Source organism: Clinocottus analis, unplaced genomic scaffold (genome assembly GCF_023055335.1).
Source record: "Clinocottus analis isolate CAN_PGR_092001 unplaced genomic scaffold, fCliAna1.0.p SCAF_22, whole genome shotgun sequence".
NCBI classification, from domain to species: domain Eukaryota; kingdom Metazoa; phylum Chordata; class Actinopteri; order Perciformes; family Cottidae; genus Clinocottus; species Clinocottus analis.
Genome location: NW_027175954.1, coordinates 8,142,501 through 8,160,672, shown reverse-complemented (window position 1 = coordinate 8,160,672; position 18,172 = coordinate 8,142,501). Strand labels below are relative to the sequence as shown.

The 18,172-nt window shown below is 40.7% G+C and overlaps 2 protein-coding genes across 19 annotated transcripts in view; both read left to right on the top strand.

Moving 5' to 3' along the window:
* LOC137792816 (regulating synaptic membrane exocytosis protein 1-like) overlaps positions 1-2,755 on the top strand; it is a 64,797-nt gene extending 62,042 nt beyond the window's left edge. For all 18 annotated transcript variants that reach the window (XM_068588552.1, XM_068588554.1, XM_068588566.1 and 15 more), the window contains one exon: positions 74-2,755. In XM_068588552.1, the coding sequence (XP_068444653.1) occupies positions 74-292 (219 nt within the window). In that variant the 3' untranslated portion in view covers positions 293-2,755. The remainder of the gene's footprint in view (positions 1-73) is intronic.
* A 4,360-nt stretch (positions 2,756-7,115) lies between these two features.
* The window catches only part of LOC137792818 (potassium voltage-gated channel subfamily KQT member 5-like), an 83,712-nt gene continuing 72,655 nt past the window's right edge, over positions 7,116-18,172 (top strand). The window contains exon 1 of the mRNA XM_068588571.1: positions 7,116-7,479. Within this exon, the coding sequence (XP_068444672.1) occupies positions 7,151-7,479 (329 nt within the window). The 5' untranslated portion in view covers positions 7,116-7,150. The remainder of the gene's footprint in view (positions 7,480-18,172) is intronic.

Below are 18,172 nucleotides of genomic sequence, written 5' to 3'. Positions count from 1 at the left end.
AAATCTTATATTCCAAATTCATAATGAGGAACTAGACTGCTGTGGAATTTGACAGACTTTTTCTTTTCTTAAGGTAATTGTATGGGGCGACTACGGCCGCATGGACCATAAAAGCTTCATGGGAGTTGCACAAATCCTATTGGAGGAGCTGGACTTATCAAGCACAGTCATTGGCTGGTACAAGTTGTTCCCCCCGTCATCTTTAGTGGATCCGACGCTTGCCTCCTTAACGCGACGGGCTTCCCAGTCGTCACTCGACAGCTCCTCTGGACCTCCTGGAGTCCGATCCTAGTGGACCAACAGCTCGACAAGTAACAAACTCATGAAACTTACTGTAGAGAGAAAGAAACAAAAACAAAAAAGATGGCAGAAATGTAGAACAACAACAATCAAAAGAATCACAACCAGAAAGCTTTGTTGAGATCTGACAATCACTCCTGTCGTGGTTAATTTTGTCTGTTGTAGGGAGCGCCACATTTCAGTGTTTCATATCCATTAAGAAAATCTCATCGTTTTTCTCTGTGTATGCTGAAGAGGCCGGGCTGTCGATAGACAACAAGTAGCTCTCGAGACGGGAGACGACAGAGAATCAAATGAAGCAGGGTGATTTTTAACTGAATCAACAATAGCAAAGAAATGTACGTTAAGCATCGGAATGTATGGACTCGAGACAGAGGTAATCACTCTCCACACCTGCGGGTGGTGCAGTCTTTCTGCAGTGGCCTCCTCCAGAACCCCAACAGACTGCTGGCACTCCTGCTTTCAGGCAGGGCGCTTGCAGGTGGGTATTCAGTCTGGAAGCACAGGGCCTTCTTCTGGTGCCTAGACCATGGAGCCGCAACACTGGTCCCTCTCTCTGTTGAAAAAATCCTCTTTTCAGTATGTTTACCATGGCTGCTCTGAAGCCACACTGTTTTAGCGTGTTTGCTTTCTCGTCCATTTCTTTTCCCTTTGTTACTACTGGCACAAAATGTTTTTACAGTATGTGAAATGCTCATGATAATGTTGTCAGTCTGGTGTGTGCATGGAGAGAAAAAACAAAACACAAGAGATAAAAAAAACTATTAAATGTCTGCAAGTGTTATGCAGGGGGGGGACTAGTGGTGAGGACACAGCTTAGATTTTTACACTTGACAGTGAGATAAACGTGCAGCGTTGTTTTCCTTGTTTCACCACTGGCAGCTGTCCAGGCCAGTCGTCTTTGTATAGATGTATATTAAGCCTCCCAGGAGGTTGACCAATAAATACAATTTATGTCACTTTGAAATATCACAAAGGTTCAACATCACTGTAAAAAATAAGAAAAAAAGTAAATGCAAGAGCAAGGACCGTCTAATTTTTCACATTTTTTGAGGAGTGCATTCCCTCACCCCAGCACGTTTTTATCCAACCCTTAATTTATATTATTTAGAAATTTAAAGAAAAGCACAAGAGCTTGATTTTTTACAACAAAAAGTTTAACTTTTTGAAGAAAAAAAAAAAACATGTCGTTAAAAAAAAAGAGAAAAAAAAGCAACAATCCTGTCATTGGTTCCATTTGTTGCTTTGTCAAGGTTTTAGGAAACAGACAAACAAATTGAAAAATAAGAATCACACACAATGTTGCCTGTGCATCTCTGTGAATGTGAAAGTAACCAATCAGACCGATCTGTCAGGACACCATGACCAATGCTCATCCGCTGTTCGGCCCGCAGACTCCTCCCAGCAGGAGAAGGGCGGGGCCAGCATGACTTTGGAACCTGTTCCAAGCTGCATGCACATTTTTGTAAAACAAAACAGATACAGAAAAAAAGATGCTGAACTAGATACATGTGTTAGTTCCACATACTGTAGGGCCGCTTGTATGTTGCATGCAGTTGTACAGTTTGCTCGTACTTGAATATTAAAGAGAGAAAACCAAGAAACCGAAGCCATTCCCATTACACAAAGACATTTGAACACAACTGCAGTCAATTTCACATCCCTCAGTCCGGTGCTGAATGTCTCTCAAACTAAATCCCACGATTATGGTGATGTCTTTTCTCGACCCTCTGGTAGATGCACAGTACTGTACAGTAGAACTGAGCAGACCTCACAGCCCCTCCTTCTGTTATTCCACATCAGAGTATACCTCCAAGGGGCTGAGATGATGTATAAATATATATCTACAAATCAGATCCACTTATATGGAAATATGAATTATGTTTCAACATAATGATTTCAGATATGCTAACACATGAACTGTTAAGTTATATAAAGAATAAATGCAGATGCACAGAGAGTCACACACTGTAAATACTCAACAGCCATTCAATGGGATTTCCTTGGGTTCAGTGATATTTGCAAAGGGGCCAAGTCCTATAATGAGGAGCGACTAATACGTCATTAGGGACCATGCAGTGGGACAAAACCAGACGATGGACTTGGGCCACAAACTGGCCGCAAAAACTACAGGTGTACCACTACTCAAAAAAAGTCGTCGTCTGAACATTTTGTGCTTCAAACCCCCGGTTATGTTCAGAACAGTTGACTTTTTTCTTCATCGTCCGGTGAAGCTGGTTTTTTCTTTTTTTTCTTTCTTTGTCAGTATTAACAGGAAAAAAATTGCTGATTGTTTACAACTTCTGTGTTCCACTGAAACAAAAAGAGAATTAGAAAAAAGTAAAGCATTCACTGCAACATTACTTGTTTGTATAACAGATGTGGCTCAAATGATGTGTATGTTTTATATTTAAAAAAAAGTTAATTTTTATTATTTACAAATAAAAAGAATGTGTGGAAGAAAACTGCCTCTCAACTCGTCTTATCAATGTCGCCCTTAAATCCTGACGCTTAACTCTTTTTTTTTGCCGTTTTTATTTCTCAGCATCCATTTAAGTTTGACATAATGTTAAAAGGTCAAAGTGAAAAACTAATTTCAAAATGGGAAAGGCTGCCATGTTTGTGGAAAAGTTAATATTTTCCTTGTTCCCATGAATATCCATAGCCAATGCTTCACTTGTCACACCAAAGCAGCAACTCACTTAACTGAGGAGATAAAGTAAAAATGTTTCACTGAGTAAGGTACCTGTTAGAAATGTAAGAAACATATTAGTCAGACAAATTAATAACATGAATAGATCTACTGCACATATTCCTTTTCACATAGTAACAAACTATTGCTAGTCAGCAAATGTGAAAATAAATGGTCAACCCTAAAAACTACAAATAAGCCAGATAAAATCTTATTTGGTCATTATACTGGATTCTGAAAAGGTTTCACTCACTACGTTTCAAAAGTAAATATTGTTGTCTTTATTCTGCTATATGTACCAGCTCTGCCAAATAACAAATATGTAGAAATGGGATTTTTAATTATGTTGATAAAAATAGATACCATGGATTTAATATGTGACTTTACTTGAACCAGGCTTTGAGTTACAGCCTGCGATTGTATTGTTTTGGTTCACTCCCATTGCTCTCATCCCCCTTGTGTCCATCAGTGGCAGCATCAGGGAACCAGCGTTGCTACCGCCACCTGTTCAACGGCCGCGCCTCCATCTCCACTTGGACCCTGATGGATGACTGCAACCCGGTGGTGGGAAAAGCACCAGTTAAACAGCCCCTCAATGTGTCTATTAGGCCTAATGTATCCGTCACAGTACGTTTGGCTAACAATGTCAACGGTTTATTCATACTCTATTTTTATATCCTCTTTAAGTGTGTTTGAAAATGTGTTTGAAGGGCTGGTTATAAGTGGAATTAGAAAATGCAAGGCTCTCTGGATGAGAAAAAGAAGAACACATTCGTTGTATTCGTCCATTGTAAATATTATACTATATTTATCATTTTTATTGAAGAACAAACCCGAATCTTCCATTATTTATGGACCTGTCAGTCACAGACCCTTTGAATCACCCTAACCTTTGCTCCTGTTTGCAAGATAAAAATCTAAAAAAAGCAGCTTGCAGAACATTTTACTCATAAAATGTCTGTATTTTAAACTTCGTAAAATTTTGAGTTGCTTACTTTAATTTGTAAAGGAGAAGTTTTTCCTTTATGGTTTATATGCATATTTTTTGTTTTCTTGCCAGGAGGAGAATTAAGTCTCTTACACTCATTTTGCCAGTACTCTTTTAATTTAATAAGTGCCTGAGACTGTGCCTCCATTCATAGAGCCCTCTTTTGTATAATCTTTTACTTTTCCCAGACTAGAGGTTCTTTTTTCGCCCTTGTAACTTTTGCAAAAGAAAATGCCAAGGAAAAATATAATCTCATATATAAGAGGTATACATTTCTGGAGAGTGAGCGTTTTATGATTTAGTCGTTGTTGAATAAAGCATACGACAGCCGTGTATTACTGTAATACAACACCATAACTCTATGCCTTGGGTGCTGCTACAGTGCGTCTCAATGAAGAGGAAGTTGAACTAAAGAGGCCTCTTGTGTGACCTGACATATAATACAGAGTGCAGCAGAGCTCTTGGGAGATTTATGTTCCACATCCTCTCGTTAAATAAGCAGAGGGCCCCTCGAAACAACATCTGCATGCAATCTCGATTAACCTTCCCACCAGCCCCACCATCCCCGCCAGCCCCGTCATGTCAGCCGGTCTCCCGGTTTTCCTGCTGTCACAGCATCAGGAGTCAGTCACAACCTCCATGTACAAAGCGTGGATACGGACTACGGTGGAAAAGAGAACCACAGATCATACATGTCAGAGGTCATGATGAAATTCCCATGCCGTTCCCACGAAATGGGTTAATCTTTCTAATATGGTCAAAGGTTATTACACACATCGATGGCAACATGGACCATGACCGGAACTTCATTTTTAATATTATCTATACATAACCTTTGGAAAGAAACTGGGCAAAAATAAAGTTAAAAAAAAAATAAAAAATTGGAAAAAAAGTACATCTGAGCCAAATCATATCTCCATTCATGGAGAAGACTGTTTACTTTGAGAAGTGTTCAACGTGAGGCTGAATTTCTCCATTCTCGTGTCTTTACTTGTTGAAAATGCTTGACAGGGGCCTGGACTGGTTGCAGGAAGCCAACTGGTCACGTGACCAGATTAGATGATAACTGCATCGTTTGCAAGCTCACCGCAGCTTTCTCTCAAGAGGAACGAAAGGAAAGGTTGAGTCCTACTTTAACATGTACAGTTACAGTACATGTGGGCAGTTTTGCACTCAGTTTCTTTTTTCAGGTTGACACAATTTACTTGAGTTTATACTCGTGTTTGTCATATTCTGCCCCCCCTCATGAATGCTAAATGGAAAGACAAAAAATGTAACACACAGTTGTGTGACAATGTGATCTTTGTAAAGATGGATGTTATGGTGTCGATTTACATGGATTGTAGAACGCAATAAATTGGCCACTTTGTGTATTTGATGTTAACAGTGAGTCAAATGTACAAAATCCAAACCTCAGTTGACAAAAAATCCCAACAACCAATTACTTTTGCTTTCAACCATATCACAAAGTCTCATCAGCAAATAGAGTTTGGTTGTTTGCTCGAATTAATTTTTTTTCTTTTTTAATTCATTTTTTAATTTTTTTTTTATAATATCATCCACAGCCCTCATTTGTTTTTCATTTGTAAGGTCAAGAATCTTTCGCGCTGAACTACAAGACTTATACATTTCCCCTCTAGCCAGATATGTTTGGTATCTTTGGAAACGTTGGCCTATCCAGTTAAAATGAAAAGTTTCGTAATGTTTGGCAGCACTGCATCAGTTTTTAAAAAAACAATTTTTACTACTATTTTACTGGAACAGTGCAAAGGTTGCAGTATTTGAAAATGCAGAAGAGGAGAAAAATTCCCAGGCAAATAATAAGAATAGGTATACACGCCCTAGATCACCAATATTACACACACCCTCAGTGCCCAGAAAGTGAGGCGGTCACCATGTAGTGTCATATACTTAAAGAGCAAAAGATAGTGTTTTCTCCTCGGGCTGCATGGCGCTTCAGACACCAGTAGATGGCGTAGTTTTGTTAGGAGACAGTGGAAGTCGTTCAGTCTGTCAATGCTCGGAGGTAGAGTCCTGCACTCCCGTCTCCTAAATATAAGAATGCACACTTCCGTGGTCAGAGGCGTCTGTTACACACTTGTGTGTGTCCGCTTTTCGCAATAATTTCACTGCAAGAAGTGTGTAATGTGGTGAACAGTATGCCGCGCTTTGATGCTCAATCGACTAGAAGAGAGAGAATGTGCAGCCTTCATGTGCGCATGTGAAGGAGAAGTCCACGTGCAGGCATAACTGATCTCACACCAACTATCACTTCAGACTATCGTGATACAAGTACTTGTTTTAGTGTATTTAACCTCTTGACCAATACGCCATAGAAACAGCTGAATGACGAGACATCCGAGATATGCATCTCAACCATGCTGGTGTTAGTGACAGCAGGTGATGGGCTTCTCTTAAAACAATGCGTGCAAGGCTCTGATGAAACCGTTGGCAGTTACACAACACGTAGATGTTCAGTGAGCCGTCGTTGGTGGTTCATTTTTCTTGCCGATCAAATGGAAAAATCATCAGAATCCATGTTACCTGATTGGCTTTTCAGAAACGTGGTGTAATTTGTAACTTTTTTTTGTAAATTAAATGACATTTAGAGTGACGGTTTTTCATTTGCATTTATGCTGCTTTGGCGCAACACCACCACATATAAAGGGTCGAAATCTTTATTCTTAAGTAATGATGGAGGTGAGATTAAAATCAAACTCTTCATCTTTGCTCGCACTCATGTGCTTCTGCCGTGGACGCGCAGCTTTGGGTTGAAGCAACAGGCGGTAAAGCGCACACAGGAAGGAGAGCTGCAAATTAATACGAAAAATATCCCCCCCCCCCCTCCAGCTCCACCGGTCACGAACTGTACTAAACTTGTTTTTTATATACACTTTTTAATTCACTAATGCTGCACCGGACAGGCGCGTGGATGACTTTACGCGCGGCGCCAGTGGTGTAAATGGCTCGAGAAGACGTTGACGCAAGAGGAAAGAGGGCGGTCAAAGTGTGACGGTAAACAGAGCGCCTGGCTCTGACAACGGTTTTGCTCCCTGCTCCTATTAGACTGCGTCTCGCACGTGTGCGGCATTGTCAGTCTAGGGCACAGCTTCTACCACACGCATGCTTGGAAAGACCTCCGCACTCTTGATGCCCGCGTTGGTAATGCCATGCCCCGCAACCACAGCGGAGACGAAGGTGGCACCGGGCTCTGGATGAGAACGTCGCCGGGGCACCGTACCGAAAACTACGGCTTGAAAGATGTTGAGTCCGGTAGAAAGATGATGAACAACGCGGGAGACGGTTTGCTGTCAGCAGGTGCTGCCGGGTCCGAGAGCCTGCGGGGGAAGCAAGGAGCCCGGCTGAGCCTCCTGGGGAAGCCGCTCATATACAGCGCGCAGAGCGGCCGGAGAAACGTGCACTATCGGCGGCTCCAAAACTACCTGTACAACGTGCTGGAGAGACCGAGAGCCTGGGCGTTCATCTACCATGCCTTTGTGTGAGTTTATTTTCATCATTTGCATGTAGGGTGGTCTGTTGTTCAGTTGTGGAGTTGCACACCTGTTGATGCAGTTCCACTCTGCACTGACACATTTAGCACAGAAACACTGAGAATGACACAAATGGAGAATGCAACCTGGCTTTATCTTTTTACATATCACTTTGTCACTTTTGTAGACGACATGATGGCCGACATGTGACACGTGATACAACTGTATGGCGTCATGAATGCACAGCTCATCTTACTATAGCCCTATGCTACTGGATAACAGGTGGTTTCACAGCTTGCATAAATTATATCCCCTTTCTGCTGTTTGAATGAACCCATGTGCAGTAAAAAAAGGAGATCCTAAATATATTTTTCCTTGAGTCTTTGTTTTTGAAGTGGATCTTACATTTAATGTTAAACACACTTAACGCTGGGTTTAGTACATTTGCAGTTCCACTAGAATATGAATATCTTTTAGTAAACATCAAAGACTGATGTTTTCTCCATTGGCTTCGGCGTATATAAAAGAAAGTAAGATCAAATAACTAAACTCAGAGTCTGTTGGCTCTGGAATGTCAAGAAACATTTTCAGCCTTGCTGTCTGCGCTCCATCATTCTTGGCTTCCCAGCCAGCTGCATTTGATTTCCTGCATGCAATTTTTTTGTGGCATCATGACTGTCTCTGAGAGGAAGGAAGTTGAAACGCATGGTGACTGTCGACCTAGACCACCATCTTTTTTTGGTGTGTGGGCGGGGGTTTATGTGTGTGTCTGTGCACCAGGAGGAGTGGTTGAAAGGAGGAGCTATTGAACTCAATCAAAGGAGCTCATGAAACCGATGACTTTTGATATTTAAAGCATTCTTGAAGGAGCAATAAATACATCTGCCTGATACAAGTGCTCTTGTAATTCACTTTTATCACGATTTCAAAACGTGGCGCTCTTTACAGGCATATAGAGAGTATAGATGTAGTCACAGTGGCACCGCCAAATTATTAGAGATAAGGGACAATATGTTAAACAAAATATTCAAAAGATGTATTTAGACCATTGACTGTCTAACAACACAGTGTCTTTAATGGAGCAGCGAATACTCCAACAGAGCAGGCTTATTAGTGTTGGATGGCATAACAAAGCAATTAAGTTGCAATAGCATCCCGATTCAAGACTCTACCTTTCTTAATAGTGTGGCTAAAAGTCAAGAGCTTAGGGTAACTCAGCACTATTGGTCAACTGTGCTAATTTGAGTGTCAAATTTCTTCAACGTTGAACTCCCCACAGAGATATGGACCAATTGATATTATTTAATGTGTGAGTGTATCAACTGATTACAATAATTCCAATTGATCTTAAAACACTATTAGCCTGTTTTTAAATGCAGGACTATATGTAATAACTCCAACAAGCGAAACACAATTGGAAACACAATTATTGTATATGAAGGTATCCTTTAAATGAATGTTTTACACAATGTCCCAACTGTTAAAAACAATATAGTCTCTTCTTATATTTACAGTTGTGTCATACTCTTTTACAGAGGAGGATCACATGGTTTGTGTTATGAAAGTGTTTTGGACATCAGTTCAGTCCCAGTCCTTATGAGGCCTGTCAAGACTTGGATAGGTTTTGAAATGATGTCAAGGAGAACCATGGTGTCAACCAGGTAAATGATGACCTGCTTTATCCTCTGTTATTGGGGCCATCATTTAAAAGATGCATCATTGGAGCTTCATTTAGGTCTACACGTTTGCCTAAATGTTGAGTCAAAAATGCTAATTTACATATCTTATGAAGGCCTTGACTCACACTCACCCACAAGCGTCCTCAGACTTGTATTAATTTTCTCTTCACATGAGCGCTCAGGAAGGTTAGTAAAGCACGGTCGGGTTGCTGGCAATTTGGTGAATGATTTTCTGTGGCAGCGAGCTTGAGCTGGTGAAAAGGAGGTAGTGAACTTCCACTCAGGCCTTTGCTGTACCTGTGATGATGAATGCTGCTGTGGTCAGTGGCCTTGAACGTTTCACTGCTCTTCAGATATGACAATTGTTGCAGCTGAGAGACTCACACTCATTGTTTGCAGCTACAGAATAAAATGATGTCAATGTCCAGCTGATAATAAAGCTAGTTGTTGTTTCAATTTACTGCTATAAAACGGTGTGCACTGTGTGTTGAGGCCTCCGAGGGAAGAGGGCTGTCTTTAAGTGGCCTTGTTTACTTTTGCCAGAAGCCGTTTCTAATACCTCCAATGAAAAGTTAACTGCAGTCTCTAACCGATACATGAAAATCCTTGAGGATTAGAGATGGGCATTTCAACCAAATACACAATTTCATAATTACTAGACATATTTTTAGCGGGCATTGGAGAGAGAGAGGATTTTTAGTACATAATCTAATCTGCTGTTTGTACTTGTAAATTAGAGCTCAGATGTGTTAGCTTTGCACAGGCTAATTGTAGAACACTAACTGTAGAACACTCCTATATACGTTTTAAATGATGATTACAGGGAAGTGGTCGCTGCAAGGAGCTGTCAAGAATGAACCATATGTTTCCTTGCTGTATAGTTCAGTCTTTATATATATATATATATATATATATATATATATATATATATATACATATATATATATATATATATATATATATATATATATATATATATATATATATATACATATATATATATATATATATATATTGTACAGCCCAAAATCACAAATTTGCATCTGAGGGTCCAAAGGCATATGTTTTCATTAATATTTTTGCCAAAATGTATATTTATGATGCGTTCACAGAGTAGATACAAGCAAAGTCAATGCACAGACACAAATGACGCACATTTTCGTTGGCCGGCGTGAATTATGTGAATAACGCGGTGCAAATGGCACAAATGACGCGGCGCGAATAATTTGCCTCAAAAACTTGCCTCAAAAATGTGGGTGCATTAAGCCAATCAGCGTTGAGAAGCTCCCCTTGTCATTACTGCTGTCCTGCCGTTCCTGAATCAAACTGCCGCTGGTCTGCCTGAAGTAGATCTGGTTCTACGAATGATATTATGAACCCAGAAACAATGGAGTTTGATGTTCTGACTTATGTGGAATTTACACAAGTATAAAACAGAACTAGTGGTTATTTCCATGGTGGATGGCGGGAACAGTAGCTGTTTACAGAGATAAGCCGCTGAGATAAGCCACGCCGACTTTCAGGCTTTACTTTCGCGATGCGTTTGACGTGAACGCAGCATTATTGTCGAGTGAGTAAACTGACATGAGTAATGAAAAGTTGTGAGTAATATTAGCGAGTAATACACCTTCAATTATTGTCCTTGGGCAGTACTATAAAACAGAGGTTTATGGCCAAACACAGTTAGAAATCTTTAAATATAACCCACGTCCAACCTTTTTTATTAACTGTATCTAAAAAAAATCAGTTAATCAAAGCATCTGTGGTAAAAATCTATATGTGGTGCAATGCAATATTGTTATTTATTCCTCATGAGGATCAAGTGATTGATATTAATTTGGCCAAGCTGCTCTGCCTGAACAGCTGAAGTGCTGTTAGGTTAACTGACAGAAGTTCAATTTCACCATCCACTGCTTTCAGGAGGCAATAAAAAAAACTACTTTCCTTCCTTATCTGCCTTGTCTGAGCCGACACATTAGGAACAGGTCAGAGGAGCAAATACGCTCACAAGCTTGCCCTCGCAGCATCCAGTTATCCTCTGTTTGACATGCCCACACGCCATATCCTCATTGGCTTTGATGCTTAAAGAGATATTTCACCTTCAACTGTGTTTGCCTTTCCAACACAGATGCCTCCAGGTGAAATGAGTTCTTGAAAATTGTAACACAAAAGATTTACAACATTAGGGTCAATTTTGACGTGTATGTTAGCTGAATGATCATTTTGTTTAATTTTAAAAAATACAAGCCAGCATGGAATGCAATATTAGCATTCAAGAAGAACGACTACTGAGATACTGCCTCCCCACTTGACCCTGTAACCTTTATTCTAGGCATTGATGCCTAACTAAATGCAAATGGCTTGCTCCTGTGTGCACTTTAGGTTCTCTGCTGTTGCATTTTCCTGTATACCTATTTGCTATGGCAAACATGTATATTTTTATCCTTTCCCAATGTGTGACAGCACTGAGCCGGTCTTTGTGCTGAGTTGAGTTGTGCCTGGGGTCCCAGCCTGCCCTTCTTCCTGCCTGCACACACATACACAGTGCTGCCATTCATCTCACCTCTGGATTAACAAGCTCTTATCCTTGCAAGTATGTTTGGGGGCAGGCAAATGTGGGGGGAAAAGGTGTTCCTCCACCTCAGGTTTCTGAATTGGCATGCTGAACCACCGTAGTGGTGACATGAACCCGCTGCTCTCACTTGTTAAATATCTATCAGTCGCTTTATTGTTTGGAGTACTTGGATTTATAGGCTGCAGTAAAGGATGCTGGCACGTTCTGAAAGCTGTTTGGTAGACATTGTTGGTTATTTGAAGCCAGACACAATAAAATGTTCAGTAGACATCTGAATGACTAATGACGCTGCTCACAATCCCTGTGCTGTGATGTGTTATATTTTGAACTATCGTTTATAGTCCAGCCATTGACATTCTGTCGCTTAGAAATATCTGTTTTCCCTGTAAACCCTGTCTTTATTATCTCGGAGAGAAGCTTATACCCTCTGGTGTGGTATAAATCTTAGTACTGAACTCAGAAAGCCCTCTCTGCCTATTTTCTATTCATCTACCGATTTTCATAACCTATGTGAAACATAAGGACATCAGAGCCCACTACTGCCTTTTGAGGGTGTGACTCAATGAAAAGAGAAGCTTCTTATAAACAGCAAGAGTTTCCTTTCATACATGTTTTGAAGAGAAACTGGCTGGTTTGACCAGCACAGACATAAAACAGAGGTGTGATGTCTTTGTTCAGACGGTGGTTGCTTGACACTGTCACTAAAAGGGTGACGAGCAGAAGCTGTGTCAAGATGGTCATGGGTGTTGCAAACGCGTCTGTGGTGTAAATTGGTTTGTGAAGGCTTGATGAGAAGAAGTGCAAGTCTGATTCATATGTGGAGGGACATTATTTGTTTGTTTAATGTAACTGGTTTCTAGGGTATGCATTTTATTGTGGTTATGTGATGCTTTAAAGTCAATATATGTATGGGCATGTCTTAAATGATTGTTTTTTCCATATTATATTCCCATAGTTGTAATTTATGTGTTTTACACTACAAATTTAAATATTCCAATGCATACCATCATTTTAGAGTTCTTGCTGTTCATATAGTTTCCCACTCATTTCCTTACAGCACAATAAGAAACGACTGTCATGTACGGATGAAATTCTTAATTTTTTTTTTGCAATATTCTCTCGAATCCTTTACATTCAGTGGTCTTACTGCCCCTTTAATCAAAACTAATAACTTACAACAGGACTACAGGTCTCCTTGTTCGTAATTATTTTCATTATTTGGAACATATAGAAATTAAATTCCAATGATGGTGGTAGTGATTAAAACCAACGGGTCACATGCACTTATTGTATGGATATATATGTATAATTGTATGCACATCACTGCAAGTTTAAATCCAATCAGAGGATGGTCACAGCTTATTAGGATCGTCTGCTGAAGGTCTCATGTTTCATTCCCGCGTTTACTCAGAGGGAGTTCCCCTCGCTTTGCTTTTAGAGATGTTCTTTTTGTAAACACAAAGACAATGCAATGGTACAAGGCAAACCTGCACACATGCACTGTGGGCATTGTGATTCAGCTAAGAGACACATCATTTACCTAAAAGCACCTGTTGGCTTCCTTTGACTGCTGCACTTTAACACCTCCCACAGTAAACTGGCAAGGTTTAATTCACCTGTATGCACCAGGGTCTCATTCACAAATGGGTCTGAGGTGTATGGCACTTCCCACGCAAAAGTTGTGATCTATAAAAACGAAATTGTTGAGAGAATGTGCAAACTGAGAAGGAAACTCTGACCCATGCGTACAAACATTTTGGAGACACAGGGAAATCTTCATCACCTACAAATGAGGGTTGTGTAAATTATTTCATTGTGGTTGCCAACAATCCCATGACAAACCAATGGGCATCAAAACGGGTTGCAGCATTCTCTCTGTCGCAGCTGGGAATTGAACTTGCTATCTTCGTTTAGGTTTATTTTTCCCACCGGCTGACCTTTGACTGTCACTGATGTAACAGTTTATTGTACAGTTCACACGTTTGTTCACAGTTTGACAAATCCCTCGGTGAGTAATGCTTTCTCATCCAATCCTATCATTTATAGTTATTGCCTCTTGTTTCTCACCCTTTCATATTAACTGCAACGCTTCCTTTAAATATTTTATGTCGTTCCCTGTAGTCCTTTCATCAAGTCTTCTTTCTCACCCAAAAATAGCCTCATCACATAATTGTAGATGCACTCCATCAGAATGACCTACACCATCAGCTATGAGTGGTGTTCAAGTGTTCAACGTACGTCTTCATCACCTCTTCCCACTTACTGTCCCTTCGTCGCCCTCCTCCTGTGGCCTGTGCAGACAGTGCTGCTTGTTTGCATTTCCGTCAGCACTGTGCCTGTATTAGCGCAGAAGCCAGTCCCTCGGCACAAAAAGAGTAGCAAAATGTGCACTCAATCTTTTGTAGTAGCATATTTCTATTGTTGTTTTAGTCTTTCCTCGTGTCTGAGCCTTAATCGCAAATGTGCTGGCAGACGCTTGCCTGGAAGGAAGTGATACGGAGGCAGTCCGTATCACTTGGAAATCTGAGTGTTGTAGTTCATCTGATATGAACTACAACATTGATCAAATAAATCAGAGAGTGCCCCTTCCTGTGTGTGCATTTCTGTCCTCCACTGACAGTGCCGGCCCTACTGGCCATGCTGTCACTGCTGTTTCACTGTGGCAAGCAGTTCATTATGGCTGATACAAGCCATGCCCTAGCCACTGCTACCATACTATATTTAGACATGCAGAAGCCAGTTTAGTGTTCATGGGTCTGTGGAAACAACACCTCTCCCCCTGAACACCCCTTACTGCCCTAATCTGAGACCTCCATATAGGTCTTCAGGTCTTTTAATTTAACATTACATGTTTTTCTGGTTTTCGACTTTATGTAATTTTAGTTACTCTCGAGGATTAAGTGGACTTTGGCTGCAAGATGTAACTGTTGGCACACTTTTATTTCCTGTAGAGCGTATTTTTGCATATAATACAACTCAATCAAACAAATATACCACCAAATTGTACTAAATATGTCATTGAATTGTAATACACAATGTAAACTGATATGGCAGCGAACATCAAAAGACCCACAGTATCAAAAGGCACTCTTGGTTAAAAATAGCATCACTGTGGCTTGTTTAAGTCTGACAGTAGTCATAATGTGAAGGGGTTGGGAGGTTCTAAGCAAGGACAAAGGATTTAGTACAATCTACACTCAAAGCCAGGGTGAGCAATGAGCATACATGCTGAATATTGGCCCTGACCGGAGGGGGTCACATGGCAGCACATCAGGGGGATACAGGCCCGGGCCATGCTCCAAGGCACTCTTCTTGGCACCAGCCTGGTATTAACACTGCAGTGTAGTTGGTGACATGACAGAGGATCTCTGACCTCCTTGTCACACCCACAGGGGCACTAGTGCAGCTGGATAGCAGTGACCCCAACTCACCATCCCCACAACACAGCGTGTAACAGACAGTTTTCACGTCATCAAAAACAAAACACTCTGAAGAAATTGATGACATTAACGATGGCTCAGTACTATTAAGTGTCCCAGTAAGGTAAGTCAGCATGCACAGAAAGCAGAATGCAGCCGTAAATAATATTATTTTGTACAACGGTGACTTTTCTTATAATGACATGTCACAATGTTTTCTGGGAAAAGCCTGTGTGTCTCCACGCTAGTGAGAAGTGAAAATAAGAAGGGTGAAGGGAAATGGAGGCAGACAAACAGGCAGTTGAAACATTTTCAGGTTTCTGTCTGCTGGTGATGCTGTCAGTGCTTCCTGTTTCCTGTTGCAAACAGTTCTTCCAGCAATTGGCATTTTCTCCACTGTGTGGCAACGAAATAGCCTCTTTGTATGTGGGTTCACATACAAGTGCATTCTGTGTAAACCAGAGAGGCTTGTTTGCACTACATGTTTTGCCATTAAAAAAGCTTGTGGGTTTGTCCCCCCTGCTCCCCTTCTACAAATTCACTACAGCTCTGTGGCCTTTATTGACTTCTCCTCGCTTGCTCCTGTAGTTCTGTCTTCATGTTAAAGTTCAGACATACAGGAACACATCATAATATCAATCCTATCCCAATGTAGCAAGGAGCCCATACACAGCCCGTCTGTTTGGGAACATAAAAAGCTCAGTGTGAGAACCTGGGTGAAAGGCAACCTCACTCTACTGCAAGCAGCCAGTGTGGATAATACAGTATTTGTTTGTCGTGATCCCCAGATGATGCAATGTACTCAGGTCTCGAGCTGTCTTGTCAAAATATCTTTATAAAAATGTAGTTTTTATTCAATTAAAGCAGTAATTTTGTTATCGTCTATGATTTTTCTAAAGCCAAGATTCCCTTAAGTTTGTGTTTTAAGTCAAAATCGTCAGGGTCAACTCATTTCTGAGTCTGAATTCTGTGAGAGGGAGCCATATTTTTTGGTCAACTACAATTTTTTACCCACCGCTATGCCCCCTGCCCTAGGCATATTGAATCAGTGAGAGTCTACAGAACTATCCCAAGGCTTATAGTCCCACATAAATGACCCGGACAACGTAATTTCTTGTTTGTCTTATAAAAAACAAAGTACTGGAAAATGGTCAACAGGGTTTACAGGACTGATTTTAAAGTGCTGATGTATGGATGAAGGATGGGGTGGTTTTAACCATTCAATGATTCTGTTAGCACTTTCTTGAAGCTCACCTGTCAGAACACATTTGTGGTGAGTTTGGCCTGGAGGTCACCTCAGGCGAAGTCTTCTGTCACCTAGATACAAGTGTTGTGTGCATGTGTTTTTAATTCCGGAGGGTGGGGGGGTTGGTGGCTTAAGGAGCACACACGCTGCTGACATGAAGAAATCTTCATATGCCTCCACTTTCTACTTTTTTTTAAAGGCCTCCGGCTGTGTGTGTGTGTGTGTGTGTGTGTGTGTGTGTGTGTGTGTGTGTGTGTGTGTGCGTGTGCGTGTGCGTGCGTGTGCATATTTTTCATGATTGGATGGCGAGCACTTCTGTTTTGGCAACTTCGCAGAAACCCCTTTATTGTCAGTATACCTAGGAAAGCCATACATCCTCTGAGTGTTCAATCTCTCTAGTTTGGTGCTTATAAAGTGTCTGTTTAAAATGACCCTTTTGTGACCTTTAGAATAATCAGTGACGTGTCTCACTATGATGAAATCGCTACTATGGGGACTAACATCACTGTACATGAATATGATTGGGCTCAGCTTTGCCGTCAAACCCAATTTCTGCAATTCTAAGACTGTTTAGAGGCAACAATGAGCATAAATATAAAAATTCACAATGTTTATAATTGGCAAAATAAATATAAAGGGGAGACTCGTGGGTATCTATATAGCATACTTTCATTCCGACATCTTGAGGTGAGAGGTCAAATCACCTCTTCGAAAAAAAAACGTCTTGCCAGTTTTCCCAGGACAAAATAACGCTTCACTTACTTTTCATTCTAAAACCAAAATGCAAAATTGCGAATTTTTTGATTTCCGAGGTTGTAAACACAATAACCATGACCCTATTTGAAGGCAGCAGGTCTTCATGCAGTAAATAGGCTAACTGGCTTTTGGCTGTAGTTCATATATTGGACCGTTATGAGAGCGATATTAATCTAGGAAGGTGAATATGTGTATTTCCCAAACTGTCAAACTATTATTTAAATGTAAAACATATCAAGTAAATAATTAGTTCTGCAGCTCTGGGTCACGAGGGAAATGAAAATGGCCTTCAAACAGTAGTGCCTAATGACTAAACTTCGAATGATTTGCACATTTGTGATACGCTTCATTTATCACCAGGACAGATTATTATTCTGCCTCATCAAGAAATGTTACTTGTTGTTGTTATCACCTCTTGATAGTCTGAGGGTGGCCTCTCTCTTAAACTGTGCTGTGTTTACTCTGGCATGGTTCCTTCTCTCTTCATAAGCTCCAACAGAAGACAAGGAAATATGATCCGACCGGTAGCTATAACCAGTGTGTGTACTTGTGTTCTAGTATTGGAAAGAGCTGTTGCTTTGAAGGGTATAAAGAAGTGAGTGAGTGTGTGTATATGAGAGGTAGAGCAGTGGGAGCAATGCTCATCTGTCAGTTTCCATGCATTTTCAATCAGTATCTCTGAGACTGTTAAGGTGAACAGGGGTTTCCTTATTCGTAATTTTTTTTTAATTTTTTTTTACAAGCGATACAATGTCTAAACTGTGCTGTATTTGATGTTCTGAAAGCCAGGGTCATATCATGTCCACTCTCCAGCATCACCAATGTTACAACCTGTGCGTGCAGAAACCTTGTATCCGGACTCTAATTCATGAGAAATCCCAGACGGCAGCTTGAATGTCAGTTACTATCCCAACATAAGTCTGTTAAATTGACTTGGAGCTGCTGCCCATTGCTTTTGTTTGCCAAGGCATGTCTGCCGGTAGCTTGACAAATCAACTCATAAGTGTTTGTCTCTGCAAAATAAGC